Source organism: Microtus oregoni, unplaced genomic scaffold, assembly GCF_018167655.1.
Source record: "Microtus oregoni isolate MIOR12 unplaced genomic scaffold, Mior012 000060F_ref0000265, whole genome shotgun sequence".
Taxonomy (NCBI): Eukaryota; Metazoa; Chordata; class Mammalia; order Rodentia; family Cricetidae; genus Microtus; species Microtus oregoni.
Genome location: NW_024543870.1, coordinates 9,048,449 through 9,074,383, shown reverse-complemented (window position 1 = coordinate 9,074,383; position 25,935 = coordinate 9,048,449). Strand labels below are relative to the sequence as shown.

At 36.5% G+C, this 25,935-nt stretch overlaps 1 protein-coding gene and 1 long non-coding RNA gene across 2 annotated transcripts in view; one reads left to right on the top strand and one right to left on the bottom strand.

The window, feature by feature from the left end:
- Znf804a (zinc finger protein 804A) overlaps nucleotides 1–15,604 on the bottom strand; it is a 178,768-nt gene extending 163,164 nt beyond the window's left edge. Inside the window, exon 1 of the mRNA XM_041639680.1 lies at nucleotides 14,697–15,604. Coding sequence (XP_041495614.1) covers nucleotides 14,697–14,807 — 111 coding nt within the window. The 5' untranslated portion in view covers nucleotides 14,808–15,604. The remainder of the gene's footprint in view (nucleotides 1–14,696) is intronic.
- The window catches only part of LOC121439251, a 32,050-nt gene continuing 21,430 nt past the window's right edge, over nucleotides 15,316–25,935 (top strand). Inside the window, exon 1 of the long non-coding RNA XR_005973232.1 lies at nucleotides 15,316–15,472. This is a non-coding gene — a long non-coding RNA (uncharacterized LOC121439251). The remainder of the gene's footprint in view (nucleotides 15,473–25,935) is intronic.

Here is a 25,935-nt window from a genome sequence, read left to right as displayed (position 1 = left end):
CGTGCATTGTGATGCTGTCTGGTGAAATGATGGGCAGAGCAGGACTTCATTTCTCATGCTAAATAAAAACGCCTGACATCCAAACTACTTCTGGAAAGAGTCCATTGAAACCGAGCCAGATGAATATTATCCCAGGAAGCAGGAGTCACCTGGCGGCTCTTATAAAATTAGACTCCTCTACTATACCCCCGAGTAGGAAAGCTCCTTCAGTAGTGAGGTAGCATACACATTTTCTAAACATCCAGGTGACGATTATGACCATTTAGGTTTGATCAGAGCGTACATCAGAAATGTACAGAATAAATTACGTGTCATTTTCCAGGCTGGCTATGCCCCCCTTTTTTTCTGGTAATTTTCTGTTCTAAATTTCCTTGGGCTTCCTTAACCTATACTAATTGGTTTCTCATTATATGTGAAAGCTGCATATTCATGTGTTTGGGGAAATCAGGAGAATAAGTACTCTTTCAGATAACATTTTTATTCTCTGTAAACGCAGGTCAACTGCCACTTTAGTAAAACAGAATAATCCCAAACTACAGTTTTATTTGACTTTAAACACAGAGATAAGTGCCATCCTCACCCTTTACCCAGGAAACTTCTCTTTGCAACAGACACCACCACAGAAAACTACAACTCATGGAAATGCAAAACTGTGCAGCTCAGTACCAAAGGGTACATTTGCAACACAATTCCTGCACCTTTGTGGAGGAAGGGTAGCAACGTTGCAAGACCCAGAAATACAGGGAGTCTGTTTTCTGGTTATGTCAGAAACTGTACCCATAATATCTTAGCAACATGACTGCCTAATCATGAGCTGAACGTTCACAACAACAGACACGCTAGCATCAATAAGGGAAAGTCCAGGTGTTTCCAAATGAGCACTTGGGAGGCAGAGGCAGATGGATCTCCTTGAGTTTGAGGCCATCCTGGCCTATAGAGTGAGTTCCAGGACAGGCACCAAAGCTACACAGAGAAGCCCTGTATCAAAAAACAAAACAAAAAACCTGCAGACAACCAAGAGATGCTGAGAACATGAGAAATGATAAATAGTCTTCCCCAGGGAGGAACACACAGATTCGTTAGCCAATCTCACATGGTTAGCCCTGAAAACATATATACAAATAACATTATGCAGACAGAACAGGTTGTAATTATATAATTATATATATAACTATATAATATAATATTATATATAGATCATGGACAGTTATATGGGTCTGGATAGAGGAAAGAGAAGGGTAAAATGGTGAAATTACATCATAATCTCAAAAAATAAAAGAAGTATTTTAAACTAACAGTCATGATATACTAAATATTAAAGGAGATATTTGTCTTTTTTTGTTTTAAAACCATCCTAGATCTCAACATTCCCATTCATCATACAACCTTTCAGTAATGTTTACATATAAGCTATTAAATATGACTAAAACACAGTTCTACTTCAGAGTATAAACCATTTGAAGTTATTGTTAGTTTTAGAGAAGGAATCAGAAACCACAACAAATAATGGATTCAGACCATACAGCTACAATTCAAACTAAAATTTCTGTATTTCTAAAGCCGTATTCTCTTTTACTGTAGAAAAACAAAAACAGGAATCAAACACATATGTGAACCAATGTGAAAACTCTACATCAAACCAGGAAAGTGGTGGGAAGTATTAACTTGAGTATTTATCCTATCTTCAGTTAGATTTTTCAGTTGAAAAAGAAAACAAAAGTTCATCAGATTAAACATAAAACAAACATATTGAAAGGAATGAGACAACAGGCAGATTCGAATATCACCTTATTGAATCAGCCTTTTTTTAAAATATAAAATATATTTTACTTGGCCAAATATCCACCACTGGCTAGCTCAAATTGGCATAACTTTTGTTGGTGAGAAGACACCCTCTGTGGCCCCCTTTTGCTCCCTGCCCCTCAGAATTTTCCTCAGAGTATTTTTTAAGTGATAGTGTCATTTCTTCTGTCTTTGAATATACCTTCTGTGTCATGTGGTTAAATTCAGTTTGCCAGAAAGAAGCAACAGAAGTAACATATTCAACATTTAATTTTCTGCAGGTCTTTAGGTTGCTGACAAAATAACCAAAAATGTAGAAGACATGCTCTAGAGATGGTTTCTTTGCTGAAACCCAGAAGAATGCAGAACAGCATAGAGAATGAGTTTCTGTCACTTTGGATGCTTCTATAATTAGCAGGTAACTGCAGGCTAACATTCAAAAGTGATTAACTGTGAAGCTTAAGGACAGCAGCATTAACAAATATGCAGGGCCACAGCTTAAACTGGGGGACTTTGGAGACTGGCGGCTCTGGGTAAGCCTGGCATGCCATCATCCTATTATTTACATGACATTCCTTTAAATATGTTTTTCCTTCTGATCATCTAGTTTCCTCTTCCTTCTTCCTGCCACAGCCATACTCATTCTAATTCCAGACAATGACCACTCAGCTGCTTTGCCTACTATGTTCATTTAGATTTCCTTGCAAGTATATTAAGGAACTAGATGGGGAGTAAGTTCTTGAATTTTACTTTTTAGAGATGAATGCTTTGAACAGTGGCCTTGCCCAATGTTTCTTGAATTCTATGACCTTTTTGAGGAAAATATTCTAATTTAAAAATTAACAGACAATTAATAACTTCCATTATTATGGGATAGGTGTAAGGAGAGAGCAAGAATGAGAGAGAGGGATTAGCATCTCGAAAGCAGGAAGGACAAAAAGAGGGGGATGAAAATGGCATTTCTTGGAGTGTCTGTCTGTCTTTCTTGGAGCATGTGAATGTACACTGTTCATATTTTATTTAGGACACTGAGATTAAAAAAATTATCAAAAATTATCAGTAGTTTTTAAAGCATATAAGGATTGAATTATTAATAGAGTATTTTAACTAGTAATTATATATCACAAGTAAGCAACATCCTCTTATTTTCTTTATGTCATTATATTACAGTAGGCCTTGTAGCAAAGATGATCACTCTCCTTGATGTGTCATTATTAATTACAACACTTGTCCTCTCTTGTAAGGTAGTCTGAAAATATTGCTTTCAACACGGCTTACCAGGCCAGCGCAATGTGCATTCCTTAGAGGTTATTACCATCAGCCTACCTGCAAACTAGTCTCCTGGGGGTTTTAATGACAATGGGCACCATAACAGCCATTTCTCTAAGTGATGGTCTATAAAATGTGTTTCTTATATTGAAACAATAATTGCATAGTGACTGGCAGTAGAAATACACCAATGTGATTATATATAAGCATCCCCTTTCCTCCAAGAAAGGTCAATTCCTTCTCTTAGGGGGATACCTGGTAAATGCTAACAAAACACAATTATTTTTCCTATACCACTTATGATTATCAAAGAATAAAGATGTAAACCATGTATAAAGTTAATGAAACTCATCATTATCTATAGATAATAGACAATAATAAAAAATAGAAGAAACCTCTCTGATTCTATGGGTTCCCGTAAAAATTATAGGGAGACGGTAGGACAAAAGGAAGGAATTTCATAATTTCACGCATTTGTTCATATTTAACTGTTTTCTTTCAACAAATGACAGTCATCACAATACTCTTTGACTAGCTGTTCAGTCCATGCAAATTTCAATCGGATTTAACCACAAATTGTGAAGAAATTAAAATAACATTGTCACTTCAGATCATAAAGCTACTACATAAAAAGTACTAAGAAGAACCTACAAACATTAAGTTCAGAGGGCAAACAGACACTTTCAAAGCCGAGACTGACAGCCTTTCTAGGGTTTTTTGTCATACATTACATTTCATCATGATTTCATTATCTAACACATGTGACTAAGAATTGTCACAAATTAATAAGGAGTGAAAAACCAGAATGAAATATGAAATAAACACTTTTCTTGTCTTTTTGTAATGAAATTTTAGAATGATTTTTAGCTAATAAAACTGCAATAATTATGTTGGACAAATTTATTAATTTAGAAATATTTACTGAGTTTGTAATGTGAAGAGGAAATGTTATGTCGCCCCCTAGTGTAAATATTAATTTTTCAACATCAGGAATACAGTTACAGAAGACATTGAAGACTTTCCATTCTGATCCATCAGAGACAGCAAAAGAAACCTCAAGCTTTCCTAAGAAAGAACGTGGTGTGATTCCATGAACTTTATAAGTTAAAAAAAAAGACTAATACCTGAAGGTTTCCTTGCAGTTTTTATCTCTGAAATATTTAGACAAAAATCTATGTAAAAGGAGATGTTTTATGCATCGTGACATGTGTAGATGTAAGGAGTGCCAAGAAATTACTGAGTGAAACTTACAAATGTTCATGCCAACCAAATATGAGTGTGTTGACATCTGAACGGCCATGCAATGGTGTGGGGGAGTGACTCAAAGACTGGTCAGTGGCACTTTCTATTATGTCAACTGACACATTTTCATAAAACAATGGGAAGTTTCATGCTTAATCCCCCCCCCCATCGAAACACACTTCTGATTGTTAAAAGTACATGGTCAAGCTCACAATATCAATTATTTTCCAGAGATTCTCAATAGTGAAATTCCACGTTTTTAGATTTTTTTCCCCTGAGAATCACAGGTACCCCAATATGGATGGGTGTTATTAACTGACTGTCTCCCAAATACATTTTCTGTGGCATTAGAAGTTTTACCTGTTTAGGGTTAATGGTTACACTCATGAAGCCCTCATGACGAGGTGCATGCTCTCCTAAGAGTTAGATAAGCTCACGTTCCTCTCCACTTTCTCCTATGTGAGCATACAAATAATGAAGGGAGAATCCCTCACCACTTATGATGACAATTAGTACTTTCACCTGGGAATTCTCCACAGCTTCCAGACCTGCAGATAACAAATAATTGATATTTAGGCTACCCAGGCTATAATCAATCCCTAATGCAGCTTAAATTGACATGGGAAATGAGTGAACATATCATTGGTAATAATTTGGCCTCCAAGAAGACAAGTTTGGGAGGGCAATATTTGTAGTAAGAATGGGATGCATTGTTTTCAGAATACTCCAGCAGGGTTCAGAGAAGTTCTCAGACTCCAAGAAGCCATTCAATAGCTATCTCCCCAAGAAGAGAAAAGGGGAGCATGAAGACTGTGAGTGTTTCTAACAAGACTCCTATATGTCATCCTTGACCATTCCACCAGCTACACCGTCTTCTATGTAATTATCAAGACAAAGCTTAGCCCAAGCTAGACATTCAGTGATAACCATCACCTCAAGAAATTAGTAAGGGGGAAAGGAAAAAGAGGTGGGGGGGGCGCGAAATCTCACGGGCAAAAGAGCTGGAGGTGAATACAGAAACAAAAGAAGAAGGAGGAAAGATGGACAGGTAAAACCAAGCTATTAATAAGGTCTCAAGGACTTATGTTATTTTACTTTATCTAAGTTATCTACAATAAATATAAGTGTATAGACATACATACGTATAGCTTAAAGGAAATGATGTCACTTGGGCTGACAGTGTTCCACGATGGACATCTAACAAAAGTTACAGCACAAGGCATGAGAAACCTCTGATCAAGTTGTTGGTTAGGATGGTCTCACCGACTTTAAAACAAAATAGGCTATTGCTCTTTCCTTTGGTTGCCTCTCTGAGGTTGAAAGTAAGCCATTTGCAAATCACACCTCACACTAAAAACACAGGACTAAAATTACTTGAGTTGGATATAACATAAAAGCCTCTTTCCTGTGATCTAGTTTCCATAGTACCTGAAAATACTGTGCAAACTCCCAAGGTAGAGAAGAAGGCAACTGTGATGCCACTGAACCGCAGCAATGATTCCCGTGTCATAATATACATAAAGGTGAAAGAGTGGCAGCCATATGTTGGTGGCAGCCATCAGCTTTCTAATTGGACTTAAGAACCCCTCAGCAGGAATAAAGTTATCCCTGGTACTGAAAACATAAACAACTAATTGGATCTAACAGAAAAACTAATGCAAGATATTTCGTGGGTTCCACCTCTAGGCAAATAAATACAGGAACAAATACCTACAGTGAGTTCGAGAATCAGCCTGTCCGAGGGACAATCTCCCTGGCTGGTCATCCAATACTAAGTCATCCGACCTGATGTCAAGTGTACACAATCAGCAGTAACAGACTAAACAGATTGTATTTATGTATCCATGTGTGTGTGTGTGTGAGTGTGTGCATAAGTGCATGAACATATACATAACAATAAAAATTGATAAAAGGCCATCAATAAAAAAATTAATAAAATAGTCATCAATTTACAAAGGGAGTTGGGAGACATGGGAGTACTTGGAGGGAAGAAAGGGAATGAAGAAGGTGATACAATTGCATTTTAATTATGAAATATATATATGTATTTATATATATACATGTATTGAAAGAAAAAAACAAAGGAACACAAAGAAGGAAAAAAACAAAACCATAATTCCCCAGTACTCCCTCATTTCCTAGTCTTCAACCTGTATCTAGAGCATGATTTCCAGTATAATCCTCTATGTTTTCACAGGACTTAAAACTGTTGGCCTGTGTTTTTCTTTAAGTCATTAAAGTCTATCATCAATAAGTCTCAAATTTTTTCACCCAACTGGAACGTCGATGTTTATTTCAACCCAAGTCTAAATGGAAGACATCAGTGTCCTGGCTCTGTCTCAGCAGGTAAACTTTTCATCTCCTAAAGTCCTCTACAAATGCAACAGTGTGGGGAAAATATCATCATTCCACTGTGATACTTTCCACCAATCCCCAGCCTTTCTAATTCCTAAAAGAGCCCACCTTGAAATCACATTTCTCAAACGTCCTCTAGTCCTTGTCTGGATACCTGGATTCTGATCACCTTGTCCTTCGCCTCTTCCTCTGTGACCATCCACTCCTTCTTTTATCAAAGACTCCAAACCAATGTTCCTAAAACTGTTGCTACCTGGGTGCTTGGCTGGTTCTAGAAGTCAGGCTAACACTAAAGGTTTCATTCTAAGAATATACTGTATATTTAGATAATCATGACCACTCCTTGTATCTTATCACAGATGAGAACAAAGCCATTGATTTATTACCCAGGAACCTCATCCACTAAACATCATGAATTTCAGCTTTCTCCTAGTCTGTTTTATTTGCTTTCTACATGAAAATTGCTAAGCTAACCATAAATGAGCTCGAATCACAGCAAAAATCCAAGGAATCCTTCATGAATGTTCACAGGTCTCACATTGCATAGCTTACACTGTTAACAGGAACATGACCAACCAACATGCTTCCAATACAACTGTGTTCCTGGCATCATTTGATGGCTGCACATGACCCTGAGTATTTAAGCTTTTGTGAAGAACATTTTAGAAAATGGAAATCCTTTATTTTAAACAATTCTACTTAAAACATGTTAAAAAAACTTATCATACCAAGGTGTCTGTTAAAACAAAGTAATTTTTCTTTCACTTAGTGTTAATCTATATATTTTATGACAAGAAGTGTCTGTGTCATTAACTGTTTGTTGGATTACAACAGAGAACAATGATGATATTTTATATTATTGTTACATGGTTTTGTTATAATATTCAGACATTGGGTTAGGATACAGATACAGATATAACTATTTAAAATAGCTATCATAAACCTGTTTATGAATAACAGGAAGGGTTACAATAAGCTCTATATTAAACCTCTGCAGTTAGCACGCAGTTACTTCGTGTTGGATCCAACTAGCATCTTTGTTTTCACCATTTAGCTTTCTTATTGGAAAGAAAATCTGTTATGAGCTGCAGTTTTATGCATCAGAGTGGTTCAAATAATTTCATTCCTAGGAATGTTAGAGTGCTTGGTGTATAGGGAGTGCCTGTGTTAATAGATCATAAGATTTAAATGGGCCTGTAATTGAAGTGAATGGTCAGTTGGAAATGTGGGCACAATTGGTGGACTGGACATAGGCAGGAGCTAATGCAGCCATCATGAAGAAGAGTTTCTTCTTTTATAAGAAACCTCAGTGGTTAGTCTGAAAGCCTATGAACAGATTGCATGAGGTCAGCTCTGTAGGGTAAGTCAATGTGTTTTTAAACTATGGGTTAGTAGGTTAGATGTTAGCTACATCTACAAAATCCATTGCTGTGATACAGTTAGCATTTGGTGATAAGTAGCACTGTACATTGAATAATATATAGCTCATATTCTAAGACTGCTAGTAAGTGAAGCTCAGCTCCACCACCATAAACATTTGCTGTATGAAGGGTGTACTTACATTGAGGAAAGTGCGTAGCTTTTTTCCAGTGTTGCCAAGCCATTATTAAAGAGTTCAGAATAGTACATCCAATAATGGACAACATTTACTTTAACAACTAAGACTGAGTTTAAATTATTTATTACCCCCACTTTACCTTACATTGTGCTAGAAAGTATAAAACAAAACATTTATAAAAATTAATGAAACTTTGCCAGTTACAAACACCACAAGAAATGCCCTATACAGTGTAAGCTTTTCTTGGATGCAAGGCTCCCTAAGAATGGAAAGAAATAGATCAAATGATTTCAAGATAGAATCCTCTTGCAAAATTATACTTTAATTATATTCCTTGTGGCTGGCAACACAAAATGTGATAGACAGAAACACATAATCCCCTCCTAAATTTAAGTTACAGTACACCACAGATTATCATTGTTATATTCTCTGAAGTGATTCATCAAACTCCCAGACCACAGTGTTCCCCTTCAAAAGCACCAGCTCCCTTCCAAAGTTCACCGAGAGAAACTATCACAATGTTGTAGCAAATAGGAATTACTTTAAAGTGTAATTTCTACTATCTATAAACTATTAATGAACAGGTTTCTACCTACTAAAGTAAGTATGTCGGGTATATATTATGTTTAAGAATAACTTAAAGACTAAAACTTCATCAAGAATTAATTTTGAAAAGACTAGAAACAGCAAATAAATGCCCAAAGTTTTGAGTCCAAATGAAAATGTTCTGTTTTTGTTTTATTTTTGAAGTTGGAAATTGAGTACAAGTCTTCAAGAATGGTAAAGGTGTTATGTACAACTGAGCTATATTCTCAGATAAAATGTAGAATGTCTCACCCTCTATTTCTCACAGGCTTCTTATTATGACAATGTTGCAACATATTTGATCTGGACAATGCCGTCAACAAATTCAAGCAATAGGTAACAAATGAAGTCAGAGGACATTATGAATGTTGTAGAAGTAAGTAAGACCATTAATTTTGTAAGAGTTGGTCCAATGAAGGGTGCATTCAAAAAAGCAAGCTTTTTTTCTCTTTGTGGGAAACTTTGAGTTTTGAATTAAGTATGGACCCAATTAGATGTTGTCATTATTTGAGAAGGTAATATTAAAAAGAAGAATCTCTAACAGTAACAAAAAGCAGTGTATAAGGCCTGGTGTCATGGTGCATGCCTTTAATCCCAGCAGCTGAGAGGATGTGGCAGGCAGATTTCTGACTCTGAGGTCATACTGATCTACAGAGTGAGTTCCTGGACAATGAGGACTACCTGGAGAAATTCTTGTCTCACCAAAAAGAAACAGAAAGCAGTGTAGAAGTATTAGGCTGGAAAACATCTTATTTTCAATCAGTACTGAAACCCAAATATTTTAGAACACATATACTAAAACAAATATTCTAAAATTTAAAAATGTCCCCAAATAAAACTCAATGAAATTTCTGGACTAGGTCCTCCTGTATTTTTTAATAAAATTGCCATTGCCAACATTAATAATACAGAAATATTGGTTCACATCTGAGAGGAAGAGACAAAGTTATAAAGTAACTAATGATCAGATATATGACAACATTTCTCTTTTGTAATGATGGATACATTTTAAGTCATAATAATAAACTTTCAATTATAAGTGATGTGTCTCATTTGAATAATATATTTAAAGATGTACATGCTATGAAGTTTTATTTAAAATAATGCCAAAAAGTAAATGACACAATTAGTTCAGAAAAGTATGACCCAACGTAATCGGTAATACTGAACGCATGAGTTGAAAAGATTGTTGGAAGAATATGTAATCATTGAATATAGGAACATGTTCATAAAGGTGGTAAGTCTGTGGACATATTACTGTACCACCTGATTCTCACCTCACCTTAAGCCTCCTGGGGACAGTAATCTCTCAGTGCTATTTGTTCAATATCACAACTCTACATTCAATCTTTTTAGTCTTATAGCCTTATGGTGTACCCAGACTGGTTTTAGTGAGCCAAAGGGACTTTTAAATTATATTTTTTGAGGAGACACAGGAAAGTAAGAGAATTGTATGAAAAGTAAATAATATTAAAATCACCAGGCAAAAGGCCACATGGTGTATCTTAAGGTCAATCTAAAAATTTATCATTTCTACTATATACACACAAAAATATAAAAAATAACCAAAAATTTTGCATGTCAAATTAACGCAGGGGAAAATATACTGGGTAACAAGAAACTTGTAAACTTGTCAAGAAGATTGGAAGATGTTTTAAAGCAGAAGCAAAATGGGCAGGAGTGTTGGAGAGATACCATATTCGCCTCATGAACCACAGAGCCATTGGTGTTTCTACAAGTCCAGAGCTGCTGAAGCTTCTCCGTGAAGCTGAATAAATTAAACAACAACTATGGTGAAGATCAATCAATACATTAAGTCCTACTGAACCTGGTACTTCCTATATCGAAAATGTTGGTCATCCTACAGAACTAAGGCATTGATGAAAATTGGGGAGTTTGTCCACTTGAGGATAAGAAGTAAAATACACCTAAATTCATATTTTTAATTAATCACTATTTATCTGTACTTGAAGAGAAGAAGAAAAGTAAAATGGCTTCAACTAAATATGACGCAACACTTTCTCTTACATATTATCACACTGGTCCTTATAAATTTTATAATTAAGACATGTCATAAAATCTTCTCCATAACAATGACCTCCCACTGTCATTGGCTCATTTTTAGTTTTTTAATTCAGAAATATTAAAATATTAGTTGAGACATAAATATTCTAAGCAATTAACAGAATGTAATAGCAAACTAATGATGGTACTAAGATTCCTAAGTCAAAACTCATACTTTGCATTGAAATTTCATATAAATGTATATTATATATTTAGATATACATTAAAACATTTAAAATGTAAAAGTAGGTCAAAGAATTTCTGTTGACCAATTGCAAAAATCTATTAATAAAGAATTTTTATTCCAACAGTAGTTGCTCATGTAAATTTAAAATAGAATATATATATCATAATGTTTGTTCAAGATCATTAAGTTCTCTGCTTTATCAACAGTAATATAATAAAAGATCACAGCATCACTAATAAAAGATTATTTTCTTGTTCCATAAAAGTAAGCTGTCGAGAGATGATGATGCAGTTTGTCACAGACAGAATAACAAGTAAAACATTTTCTTAACACTTTGTAAGACAAAAATGGAGGCTTTTCATGTTCATTAAGATTCTTAAGTTGGAAAAGTTCATGAATAAGTTCAAGAATGCCAAATGCAGGAACTACAGTGGGATAGATAGATAGATAGATGATTGATAGATAGATAGATAGATAGATAGATAGATAGATAGATAGATGACAGATAGATGATGATAGATAGATAGATAGATAGATAGATGATAGATGATGATAGATAGATAGATAGATAGATAGATGATCAATAGAAGATAAATAGATAGATGATAGATAGATAGATAGATAGATAGACCGATAGATGATAGATAGATGTTAGATAGAGAACAGATAAATAGATGCATAGAAAACCACAACTTCTCACCAAGCTTTTAGTTCTTTAGAACATCTGCCATTTTTGATAGAGGAAGTTCCAGGTTTACTAAGAAAATAAGCTAATTTATTGACTGCCCTTCTCCCCATAGTGACTATCTAATTCATTAACATAAATGTGGTCTTTCATTCCTAAGGGAAGCGATGAGCCAATGGCACTGAAATTGTTTAGCAAATGGGACATGTTGTTCAGATGTAACTTTCATTTGTGATAGCATTCCATATCCAAAGCTCTACAGAGCAAATTCATCTTCAGAATTATTGTAAGGTCATACAATAGCTTTTATTTAATCTGAACTTTGAAGAAATTAACAAAGCATTCATTAACCAACTAGTAATTGAAAATAACTCAATTTCTTGGGGAAAATCAAAATTGTTTTTCTGTGGCTTTAGGTTTTATCTCCTTGGGAAAGAAAAAAAAACAGTTGTTTACATGGTCGTCATTAAAATTCCTTTATCTTAGAGGAAAAATTTATTACATGAAATTCAAATATAAAAGAGTTTAAATATTTGTGATTTGATTATTACTGTATGGATGTAGATTTTAAAATACTGAATATACTTAACACAAACAACTTATCACCTTAAAACTAAAGAAGTAAAACAAAAAATATGATATGCATTAATATCAATTTGAAATTTTATGTCACATAGTATATGTCCATTTTAAGTTAATATCTCTGCTTCATATGAAAGTGAGTACTTTTTAAACTTCAGGTCAAATTATCTATTTTGATCTGAATAAAATAGCATATAGTGGGGCTCAAAGAATTTTTGTTGCTGTCAAGATGATATCATTATATAAGTATGAACTAATCTTTATTAATTAACATAATTCCATCATTGATATACTTAGACTCTCTTTATAGTTATAGACAAACACAGGTCTCTCATTTCTCCTACTGGCAAAACTCACCCAAAGCATTTAGAACACATATATTCTATAAAAAATAGCTTTAAATAGTTGAAAACTAATGTGAGCATACCCTGCATTTATGTCAGCATGAAACTCACACCCAGCAAATACAGACAGGGCAGGGTTGTCATGATCACCCCAAGATTCACCCCTACCTTATAGTTATGAGAAACATTATGAGCTTTATTTCAGAGTGTATATCCTTGTTGGTTGCTTCAAACACTTACATGTATTTTGATTTATTCATCTCATTTAGGTGGCTGTTTTTAATGTGCCCATTTTCACCATGACTTTGCACAGACAAAACCCGCTCTTCACCTGCCCTTTGTCAACATGAGTGATGAAGAGCTGCAATTGCACAGCAAATAAGTGATCACTAGCTAACGGAGTCACTGGAAAGCCCAAGGAGGTGGAAGAGGCACAAGAAACAGCATGGAAACAAGTGCAGGCTTCTCAAATAACTGCCCATTTCTCTGAACTCTTGAGTGTCTTAGCATCTACACCTTGGAAATCCTCCTTCTTTTGCTTGTCCTTAAATTAAACTTGGTTAAACGAGTAAAGCCAAATGTGTGGAAGAAATGGTTTTTCTCTTTAAAAATGTTCGCCAAACTGTAAGTAGATCCCAGACCATTTCAGTAATTCTTCAAGACTTTTACTACCCCGCAATACTCAACTACAGAAGTCTGCGGTGTATGCTCTGTTGTGCAAAGAAACAGGAAATAAACACATCCTGAATAACAAAGATATCAAACTAAGCCTGTGTTCTTGTGTGTAAATCACCGAAAAGCTGGCAGTACATATCCAAGAAAAGGGTAAGCAAACTCATCCTGTGGGAGTCTGAATCCACTGAACACTTCAATTGAGAACTTTTCATCCTCAAAAAAAAAAAAAAAGTTCTTAGGCAATTTATTTCTTTTGGTTTATGTAGACACATATAGAGAATGATATTAAGAAAACCACACTTGCTTTTCAGATAAGTGTGTCCTTGAACTACTCTGCTCTCAGATAAGCGAGTACTGGGAGAATTAGGGAAAATTTTGCCAGCGAGCACAGACTTCACAAAGTCATACACTTTTACCATCTGACTGGCTGAACTCTGTAGTAAGCATACTAAAGAGCCCCCATGCTACTGTTCTCTTCCTTTGAAGAAGTGCGGACTTCTCCAGACACACTTGCTCTTGAGAGTTGGTCCTGTAAAGAGGCTTCGTGGCGATACAGTTTGGATGGAATGAACGTTGGAGCTATTTCCTGCACTGTCTCTATGCTCAGCACATCTTCCACCAATCAAGAGTGCTTTTCCTACTGGATGCCGAAGGGCAAGCCAAGCTGTGCTATCCAGTGAGAGGAGCTGTGTGGATTTTGTTTTCTAAGATGTTTTCTACTGGCTGTAACAGTGATACAGTGATCACCTTTCCACCCATGCCCCTAAACTCTACAGAGTGACAAGCTGACAGCCTGGACTGATGGGATCTTTCTGTTTAGCTTAGTGCAGACAACTTAGAAGAGAAGTTTCCTATCTGCCCGTCCTTCAGCCAAAAGCTAAGAGCCAAGAAAGGAACTCTTTTTTGAGACCCCCACTCAATCCAGCCTCTTGCCCTAAACCACCAGCCACACTGGCTCCCTCTTTCACCATAGACACCCACACCATCGTTCACCTTCAGCTGCCTAAAATGAAAGGTGCCACGGGATCACTTGGGGTTAAGGCTCTTTTCTATTTTTAGAGAGTCCTATTGAAATAAGGAAGGACTGATAAATCTTCAGCATGTGGAGTGTTGTGGACAGAAAGCTTCATGAAGTGTCGGGGAAAAAAACCTCAAACAGAGCTTTGCTGAGATTCCTTCCTTTTCCTACACCCGAGTCTCATCCCACGCCCATCAGATAAATACACGAAATAAATGAATGCTTTGCAAATCAAACAGAATCGCGAAAGCTCCTCAGTCAACTCATTTCTTCAGATATGCACTATTAGATGAGAGACAGTAAAGACACAGAGACACAGAAAGAGAGACAGACACACACAGAGAGATTACCAGAGTTTTGTTCCCGTTCTTGCTGAGAGGGCCCCGGAAAACTCCCTTGATGTTGCGAAAGTGTCCGTTGCTGAGATGCGTGGAGCTGATGACAATGTAGTAACACTCCATGGGGCAGCCGCCGCCTCTCCTCCGCAGCCGCCGCTTCCACGCACCCGCGCCCGCAGCCGCAGCCGGGGCCGGGAGGGTGGGCTGGGGATCGCGGCAGGGCGAGCGGCTGGCTGTGCGCTGTTGGCGGGCACGCAGGTTCCCTATGCCCGGCTGCGGCGCGCGCCCCGCCGCCTCCGCATGCCGGCCGCGCTCGCCCGGGCTCCGGCGCAGTGTTCGCCTGGCGATCCGAGCGGGGACGTAGAGCCCCGCGGGAGGATGCGGCCAAGAAGGGGGCCGGGCCGGGCGGGACCGAGCGGGAGCGGTTAGAGCCCGCGCTGTAGGGCGCAGCCGGGCAACGGGAGCCGCCCGCGCGGCGGTAGCAGCGGCCACAGCATCCCCCGCGCTGGGCGCCCGCACTTGCAGTCGCTGCCGCTGGCAGGCATGAGTGTTATAGTGTGCGGCGTTGCCGGTCCATCGCACTGAGCCAATGGCAGGGAGCCACTGGGCTGATACTGAGAGCTGTCAGAGGAGTACATCTGTCACCCGCCACCTCCCCCCTGCCTCCCCCGCCGCCGGGACCCACGGCCGCGCCAGCCTGGCCACGAGTGGGAGCGCGTCGCGACCGCCAGGGGCCGGGAGGCGACGGCCAGTTACAAGTGCGAGACTCCTGCGAGGTGCGGGCGGAGGTGTGTGTGGGGGGGGTGGTGGTGGGGAAATCGACGCGACCGTGGCTTCTGCTCTGCGGGTTGGGATGAGGGCGGGGGCGCGAGGGAAATAAATAAATTAATAATTCAGTACCCAAGCCGTCCGCTTCCAATTGCAGCGAATCGGGGCAGGTGCCAGGTGCCGCTGGGTTTGGCTTTATGGGAGTCTGCGCTTTGATGCATCTTTGGTATGGAGGGTGAATGCCCCGCACCCCCACGCCCCCAGTTACACATATCACAAGTGCTATGTGCTTGGGGGAGGGGAATTTTGTCGACGCGAGTGGATGTGGAGAGCAGGGAGACGCAGGGACTCCTGATGGATGTGTTCCCATTCCTGGCGCTCTCCCCTCATCCACCTCCCCTGAGAGCATCAGTTCTTCCTAAATTGCCAAAGCTGAGAGAAAAAAGGATGCTTTGCGGCAAGAGAAGCTGCTGCCAGGAGCTCCGGAGCAAAAGAGGTGCTGAACAAAAGCAGAAGCCTTCGCCCTAGAAACGACCTGAAAGGAAAACCTCCAGCACACAAACTACTGCGTTTGTCAAGGAAAGTAGGGAATGGGGTCTGCTGCCTTTAGCGGAGACAAATTGGGGCTGGACTTTAAAGGGTCAAGGCAGCCATCAGCCAGGGCTGCTTTTCCCCCAACCCCTCCCAGGTGATCCTCTCTCCGTGTAAGTTTAGCTCCTCAGAGTCGGTGGAGTGAGGGCACCGCATCAGATACACACACCATAGATCTGCTACTACCATAGGACTCATTAGTCGGCACTTAAGAAGATCGATACCAGGCATGGGAGGCTGCTAGATGGTGCCTTCAATGGATTTACTGAAGGCTTTATTTTCCTTTTGCCTTGAAAGGCTTAATTGGTTAAAGCAGATTCCAGACATTCTGATGCCCCTATGTCAGAGTAAACTGCAGTCTGATATAGCTGTGTTTATCTCGTGTATCAATGGGTCAACTATACAAATATGGTCCAGTTTTTGTTTCCTATACACAGAATTTTCTGTAGCAATGACCCCCGTAAGCCGTGATATGGTGCTTAAATGAATCTGACAGTTTGATTTCACTTTTCCAATGAAGATAAAATGGGATGTCGTGATAAGACAGGTGGTAGTCACGTGAGTAAATTATAAGCTATAGCAGGGGAGTGATAGATTTATCAAAAAAGAATTATTTCCACGTATCATGCTTCAATTAGAACATACTTGATGCAGATTGATTAAAACTCGTTATGAAGTGTCTGTTATTTAGAGACTAAATTTCTCTGATATCCACTTGGGGGAGTCTGAAAGTCTTGGGAGAAAGAGAAATAGAAACTCAGAAAACTTCTGTGCTCTAGGAAGGAGGCCATCCAAAAATATACAGAACATAGAATGAAGACAATCATATTAGGAAAATATTTTTTTTCAAAAATTAAATCCATCTCCTGCTTGCCTCACGACAGAATTGATTTTGTTTACTAATAGGGCGTTTAGACATTCTCTGCAAACTTCACTTGGGAGGATAGCAGAGTCATAAGCATGCATCTGAAGTTTTAGAAAATGTTGTTAGAGAGGGTAACTTATTCAGGACAGAGCAAGGACACTTCTCAGGAAAATGAAGACACACCATATAAGATCGGGCCATGTGTAATTATTTTTTCTGAGTGCATAAATCAAAATAATGCAAGCTAGGGTTGTATGCAAATATTATTTACTTAGAATACTTCCGTTGTTACTCTCAGATCTTTGCATCACAGTCTAATTTAGAAAATGAGAAATATTTACCGGAATTGTTTCATGAAATAAATAGCAGACAGCATCTGTGTCAAATGTCTTACTGAGCTTCTAGGTGAAATGTATATATATATATATATACATATATATATATATATACACTATAGAGTCACACATGCATGCAATGTGTTTAGCATGCTAACACAGATGCATGAACATACCATGCACACTCATAAATATATAATCATAAGTAACACATAGTTGCACTGTCAATGTTTATAGTTTATTTATACACAAAATTTCAGATAATGCCGAGTGACCAAAACTCAAGGTTAATCTACTTCCTGCATCATTTGATTGAGTTTTAGGAAGTTACCTCGACAGCTAAAGCATCCGAAGATTTCTATGATGAGAAATCGTGGTTTTACCTGAATTCTCAAGGTATTCCTCCTCAAACAGACACACTTGAGTGAAAAACCTCCACATCCCTGGCAGGAATCACGTTTCCATCAGAAGAGTTCACCTTTTCCAATTGCATCCTTGATGTAAGGGAGTGAGGCCCTGGTCACATGGAATCCTGATTTTAAATTATAGAGAACAGCATAGAATTACTACCAATTCATGAAGGTTGGATGCTAGCAGTTATAAAGAAGTGTCAGATGTGTGTATGAATATCTATGTATTGTTTCTTTATACATGAATAAACCCTTATCAAAATCAACAATTAACTCAATTTGATCACCAAGTTTGTATACCCATAATTTGAAGAAATTTACCGCTAACAGTCATAAGAGTTATTGAAATGAAACTAATGACTCTTCTTTATAATCACGGTTGCTAGCAGACTCTTTACCACTACAGCAATCTCAATATTCAGGAAAAAGACACATTATTGTGGAAAATATGGCTTTTGACTTAACTAACAAGTAAGCATGAAGGGTTTTTTAATTTATTTTTTATTAAATACTTAATGTAGAAAATAAGGCTTTGGTCATCTAGAGAACAGGCACCAGTTTTACAACAATGATTTAAAGTAATGGTGTCAATTTCTATTACTTAAAAACTAGCCTGATATCCTGACTTTGGGTAATTCTTTTGGCTTGTGTTGTTTAGGGAGCTATGCCACATTCGCTTTTAAAATATGAAGTTTCCCTACAACACCTGGGGTAAGACTTAAGTATATAACTGCCTATTATAAATATGCAGAATCAATATATCTTATTCACAAGTTATTTAAAAATATTTTGTAGATTAATTAACATCCCTTGTGCTCAATTGCCAACTGTAGCTGGAAAAAAGTAATTAAAATTTTAAATATAAAATTTCCATTTTAAAATATATAATTTACTGTTGACCCACGTTAGTTCAGTTTTCCCCCTTGAGAGATCGCATTTCAAAACAAAACAAAACAAACAAACAAACAAAAAAAAAACAAGTACAAAAAACCAAAAAGACTCTTTGTTCTTTGTGCTTGCACTCACTCATACAGCTCCTTCCTTGCTGGTATCACGGTTTGCTTGACTGGGGTCCAAACATCAGGCTGCTGCTCTGCGCTGGACATTGCTTCAAGGGTGCCTGGCTCACACACAATGTCAGGAAAATGCTGTTATCTGAACATATAAAACCAAGATAGCAGGTAAAGAGAAGACCAATGGCCAACCCCTTGGCCCTGATTCCTTCCCTGGATTCAAGTGAGAGAATCCAGTCTGCCTGCTGTTAGCTGATGCCGCGTGTTTCAGCCTCCATGGACTGTCATAGACATCAATATATATATATATATATATATATATATATATATATATATATATATATATATATATGATTTGGCTATGTATAGATAACTTTATGGATCTCAACAAAATGATCCGCAAATTAGATTTACTTCTGGATCCCAGTCACTCAGCTTTAACTGAATTCTGTTAGCTGAGTTTATATTTATGCTAGCTATCCTTGGAAAAACACACTAACAAAATTCGTATGTCAGGAGCTCAGTGATCGCGTCTTAGAATATTTTGGGTGAAATGTAAACCCATATAATGAAATAAAGCGTGACTTAGTGCTTTCTGTGTTTGTATTCTTGGTTTATGTTGATGTTGGGAATTATACTGAAGTCGAATATTATTGCTTTCATTATTTTGAGCAAACAAGGAAGAATCTCATAAGTCAACAAATACAAAATTTGTCCAAAGATAAATTATATTGTGGCATGTGGCTAAGAAAATGCTGTATACTTCAGTTGGAGATATGGAATGATGACATCACCTTTGAGCACACTCGGGAACCATAAGCACCCAGTACTTTGAGACCAGTATTGACAAATAGTCATAAACAAATTCATGTTTAAGATTGGGTTGGATTTCAATAATGCAACATCATCTGTTGTATTAATTAAGATTGTAAATTGGGATATTTTGCCTGTTGTATTTTCATTTGCCTTCTTTTTGTTTTGTGTTTACTTAAGTTCTTTAAGCATATGGGATTGCATAATTAGTTTGATGTTAGCACATTTAAGTAAAATTATGCCATGAGTAAATTTCTATGTGAAGAAGTCTTTTAAAAGAATATACTAGCTATTCAAATATGAGAAACACTGGTATACACAAGTTATGAAGGATGTTATATCAGATAACCAGGACGAACCTCATCTGCAGGCTATAATGCTACTGTATGACTTATTGATTGATGATATTGTGGAAAGTTAATGTTAAATTATTATTCCTTTAATTGGTTCCATACCCATATTTCTGATTTCATATTTCAGTTTTATATGCTGAAACACAAAACCTAAGCTTTCAAATTCAATACCACACAGTTGTAGCATGTGATTTTAAAAGACTCCACTGTGAAGGAAAACACACCAATAATCAACTCCTCTGAGTCACTGATGATGGGATGCATATTAATTCGAGAGGCTACAAGTCAAGTGTATTTCAGAATCAGGGAGGTCAAGAAGCCATGCTTCAGAAGGCTCTGTTCCTGTGAACATCCTGTAAAACTGTTCAGATGCATTGCCAACTAAATCAGTCCCTAGAGATGATTTGTGATTTAGCCTCCTAACTTTTGATGCATAATCTTTAAAATAATGTGAATGTATATGATATTGTCTTACATATTTTCAAGCTTTAATTTCTGTGATTCTCAGATAACAAACTTTTTCAAAGCTTATACTGATCATGCCTGACACAATTAAATCCCGGCTTGGTTAAATTCTTAAGGCTGTGGGTATGGATATTTATGTATTTGGGGAGTGCAAGCATTAGTGCAAGTGTAAAATTACTTTTTTTTGGTGCAAACATAAGATTTAAATTAATTATTTACACTATATAGAACTTCTTATACATTTCTTTGAGGAGTGATATCTGGTTGTTTCATATAACACATTAAAAGATATTGATAATTCCAAAGCATTTTCCCTCTTTCCATCAATTCTTCTAAGTACCCTGGGATAAGTGCCAGAATATGCTAATTTGCAAGCCAAAGCTATATTTCCAACATATTGCCAAAGAAATTAATGGAATTGGCTGCTAAATAACTATTTCACCAAAGGAGTAACATTAAGATATATTATTTTATGTTAAGAAAGGAGCAATTTTTACACTTCTATGTTTTAGAGGATTTTGAAAGCAATAAAGCAATATGTGTCAAAATTAAAATTGCGTACAAATTTTGACTCAGCTATCTCATTACTGAAGCTTGCTACACAGAAGGCAAGTATTTGTGCAAGAATATTTACAAGGAGAGTTTATGCGGCATTGTTCAGTTTTTCATAGTTATAGAAATCTGGCTATCCAAAGAAAATAGTTATATAACACATTATGTAAGCCAAAACTTCTGAGAATATTTTAAAATTGTAAAGTGTTTTTCTATCCATTGATTTGGTAGGATTACTAGCTGTTTTATTACATAGAAAGAGTAAGCACAAAGGGCGCCAAAGCATATAATATAAATTACATTTGTGTATGAATGAAGACAAACATATATTTTTGTGAAATATTTAACAGGTACAAATATGTGAAGAACTATTTAGATTATTGATTTTGTTTCCTGGTTTGACTATGGGCTTAAAGATGCAATCAGGTGAGAAAGAAAATGTTGGGAAGGGAGAGGAAAAGATTAAGTAGACAAGCATAAATGTACATATGCACAGCTTGGAAAAGTAAAGATAAGAGGAATTTGGTGAAGGCTCAAAGGAGGAAAAAGGACTGAAGTATTTTCTGATGTATTCCTACATGTAAATAACATGTGACTGGGAATAAGTGGAATCAGTTAAGAAGAGATAATACCTTAGCTAAAGGCCAAAAAGGATAGATAAAATAATATCAGTAAACATTGAATTACAGCAATTGATCAAGACTTTAAGTAGAGATAGTGAGTAGGAAGAGTATGGGTAAATGCTTTTAGAGTTGAAATTTATGGCACTAATCATCAGATTAGATATGATATAATGATCACATTAATAACTAAACAGTAAGAATTTTGCCCCTAGCAAATGAGAGAATAATGACGTGATTTTTGAGACTGGGAAGTTTAAAATAAATTAATTTTATGAAAATGCTAAATTTCAGATTAATTTATGTTATTTGGATTATTTGTTAACACATCAGTAGAACCAAAAAAATGAAGGGACACGGAATATGTACTCAGGATTGGTAGTTCCTTTGGAGCCATGGACATTATCAGTTATATTTACATCTGTGTGAGACCATAATGAGATGCCACAAAGGAATACCCAGCAGAGAGTTGATACAACGAACAATGACCCAACAGAAGAAGAAAAGAGATTTCAAAATGAGCTTTAAAACCAAGAGCATGTGGTGTCTCAGTATTTTCCTACAAAGATGAAGACTGGCTTTACATGGGGATGCTTCTAAGAAGGTAGTTTCCAAAAATCTTGGGAAATCTGGACAGTAGTTCCAGCAAAACTCAAGAGATGACCTGAAGTCATCTTGAATGCTTTTAGTGATTTTAAAAATTCTCTCAACAATATAAACAAAACATTGCAGTAAATTTACAGATATGAAACCATAAAATGGCTGAACTACCAAGACTTACTTCTAACATTTGAAACCTATTTATCTATAGATAGTACAGATGGTTACATGTGAGAAAAAGCCTAGCGATCAGGAGAACACAAGTACCTAGTAGGATATACACCCAACTCCCTTCATTTTCCACTTTTCCTAATAAGAAATAGAAGCCTGGAGGTGGTGATGCATGGCTTTAATCCCAGCACTGGCATTCAGAAGGCAGAGGCAGGTGGATTTCTGTGAGTTCAAGGCTAGCCTGGTTTACAGAGTGATTCCATGACAGCCAGGGCTACACAGAGAAAAAGCAAACATCCAAAACCTGAATCAGAATCATCATAATAAAGAATTAAAAAAGAATTTTGACTAGGACTTGAAACATGTAGTCATTTTGAATTAAGACCAAATGAATATAAAATAAAACTGTATATAGTTTATTAACTTATCAAAGTGATTTATAAGATAATAATTTCAAATTACTATATTAAAATGCAGTAGTTCAGTGACTTAGACAGAAACTTGTTCCTCTTAGTTATAAAGATTGATGAACCAAGGATCAGTGTACTTACTCTTTTAGTCTGGGGAGATCCCATTCTGGGTCACTGACCTATGTTAATTTTTGTGCCTTTAAAGAGCAAAGTAATCAGCAATGTTCTGTCATTCCTCAGGATCCCACTAATCCCTTTACATAGGGATGATATTCATGACCTAATTATATCCCCAAAATCTCACTTCCACATGCCACCATATTGGAAATAATAGCTGAAACATGATCTTCCAGTACACAATATTCAGTCAAGAATTTATAAATTTAAAAAGAAAAACCATGATTTCATTGGCTATTACTAAATGTACACCTCATAAAATTCAGAATGTAGTTATATTTCATTACCCAGTTATCTCTTTCTACCATGTGGGTCCTGGGAATGGAACTCAGGCTACCGGGCATGTCAGTAGACAGCTTTACCTAATCAACCGTCTCATGATCCTGGACCTGTTTTTCTACTATTCTTTTCTTTGTGATAGACGCTGAACCAGCAAGCCAAAGAGAATTATGTTTTCTTCTAGAGTGAGCCAATAACATGGTGTGTGCTTACATTCTAAGATGCTCAGGAAGAAGTGGAAAATTCCTGTAGTATCTTTTCTACATTATTAAAAATGAAAAATGTTTTTAGAGACATTTAATCAATATATACTTGATGCTGCCTGTTACTTTTATATGACACTTCATAAGAAAATTGCTTATTTAAATTGGCACCAAACATGAGTTATGCACTGCATGGTGAAGAATAGATATAATTTTTAACAATGAAAGATTTTCATAGGAAGATATATACTATAAGATAGTCAGTAGAAAATCAGCACTAAGATCCAGAACTTTAGAAGATGTATCATCTTGAAAATTCCATTTTAAAGATCAATAGCTTAAGAAATCAAAGGAATCATTTTTTTTTTTTTAGAATTGTCAAAGAACTGCAACATCTCGTGCAACTTAATGTCTTAAGAGCTTTGGAGATTAATTACGCAATGTTGAAGTAGAACATTTAGTGAATGTTTATTTAACCACGCCTAACTTCTCCTATGGATTGTTTTGTTTGTCCTAACTGACTTTCAAGTGTGTGTGTGTGTGTATGTGTTTGCGCATGCAACCGTGTGACTGACTTATGTGTATGTAATATGTTCAAGCAGAGCTAAAAGGTGGCATTTTGGAATTTCTAAAATTAAAAAAAAAAATCCTAAATCTCTCCTGCAACTCTTATGAGTTCACAAAATGTGAAGGGAAGAATTTCTTCATTTTATTTTTCAGTGCTACAGAAACTGTTTTCTTGAAAAAAATCATTTATTTTACATATTATTTTCTTATGAAGGCTAAGCATCATTCATGCACGATGGCAAGAGAATACTATTTTAATTTATGCAAGAAAATAGGTCATTTATTAATGATTTAGATACACATGACAGTTTAATATTAGGAATCAAGCAGTATATTGCATTAAAAGGTCAAATGAGAAAATACCTTTTATATAACATTATTTCATCCTAATGGATGAGTCTTTTATATACAGTCTAATTGCTGCTGTGGAATTCAGAACATCATTTACCATATAGTTAAGAAATAATTTACTTGCCATCACTGGGGATTTAAATGGTCTAGTTAAGTGAATTTTCCATACTCTTAAAATTTTTAAAACTCATTAATTTTAAATACATTACATACTTCACTAACTTAGTCAACAGAGTAATCTCATAAAAATTGGTATATTCATACATTTAATATTGCCCTTCAGTAATAAATTAAGGAACTGGTACATGCACGATGCACGCAGTATAGTTCAGTAACAACAAAGGATCATTATTAAAAAATGAACATACAGATGCAGATGAATTGCTTTGTAGATTTAATTGTTTTTAAAATTTGATAATTAGGAAGAAAACTATTATAAAACTCTAGTGTAGACTCTTGTACTGTCAGGGATTTTCAACTGCATGAGTAAACAGAGTTGTCAATTCATTCAAATTGATTGATAATGCCATCCTATTTCTGCTGCATTCCTACTGGCTTTCTTTCTCTTTGATATATCAATTACTGAATGAGAGGTTTTGATGTTTTCCAGTATCAAAATGTATCTATCTATTTCTAATGTCAGTTAGCAAATTGTGTCCTTTGTATTTTGAAATTCTGGTGCAGCCATGTTAGATTTTGATCTTTTGGACAGCAGATTCCTTTACTACTACATAGTGTCTTTCTGTTGCTAATAATTTACAATCATTATATTTGGCTATTTCTGAAGTTAGTAGCTACATTGACACTTTTTACATTATTTTTTCTGTACATTATGAAATATGGTTATGTCCACATTCATGTCCCTCTCCCAACAATGTCTTTTGAATGTTTGTAAACAACCCACCAGTCCAATCAAGGGTGTCAATAGTACAGGGGTGGGGGAACCATCCATTGGAAATTCCTCACCAGAACACTCTTAATTAAAGAATGTGTCCCAATTCTTCAGCAGCTATCAACTATCAACAGCTTCTCTTTAAGTGGTGGAAAAGCTGTAGCGCCTTCCCATTCATGCTGGAAATTTGACCATCTTGATCTTGTGTTGATCTGTACACATAACCACAGCTATTATGCGTTTGCATCCAGAAGACACCATTTCACTAGTCTTTCCCACCTTTCGACTCTTAAATCCTATCTGCCAGCATGCCAGATCCGTAGGGGTAGGGGAGAGGGGAACGTGTCTCATTTAGGGCTGTGTACACAGTCTCTTTTTCCATTATTTTGGCCAATTAGACATACTTGCACTGTCTGTTGTAGTCTATAGATAGAGAGTTCTCTGACTAACCTTGAGAGAACAGGTCAATGAGTATAAATAAAAGTATTTATAAAACAATTGGAAAATATGAGTGTTTTTTTTAACTATGTTGCCCTTCTTTCTCATTTTTGAGATCTTTATCTTAATCTATCAGACTGCTAGTACTTATGGTGTATTTGCAATAGAGAAAGTATATGTTTTAATTTATGCCACTAGTTATTTTTTAAAAGAAAGAAAAAGCACATAGGTAAAAATTAAGAGATATATAGTTGAGTAGTTTCAATACTATTCTACATCAGTGGTTCTCAAACTTCCTAATGCTGTGACCCTTAATACAGTTCCTCATGTTGTCATAACTCCAAACATAAAATTATTTCAATTGCTACTTCATAACTG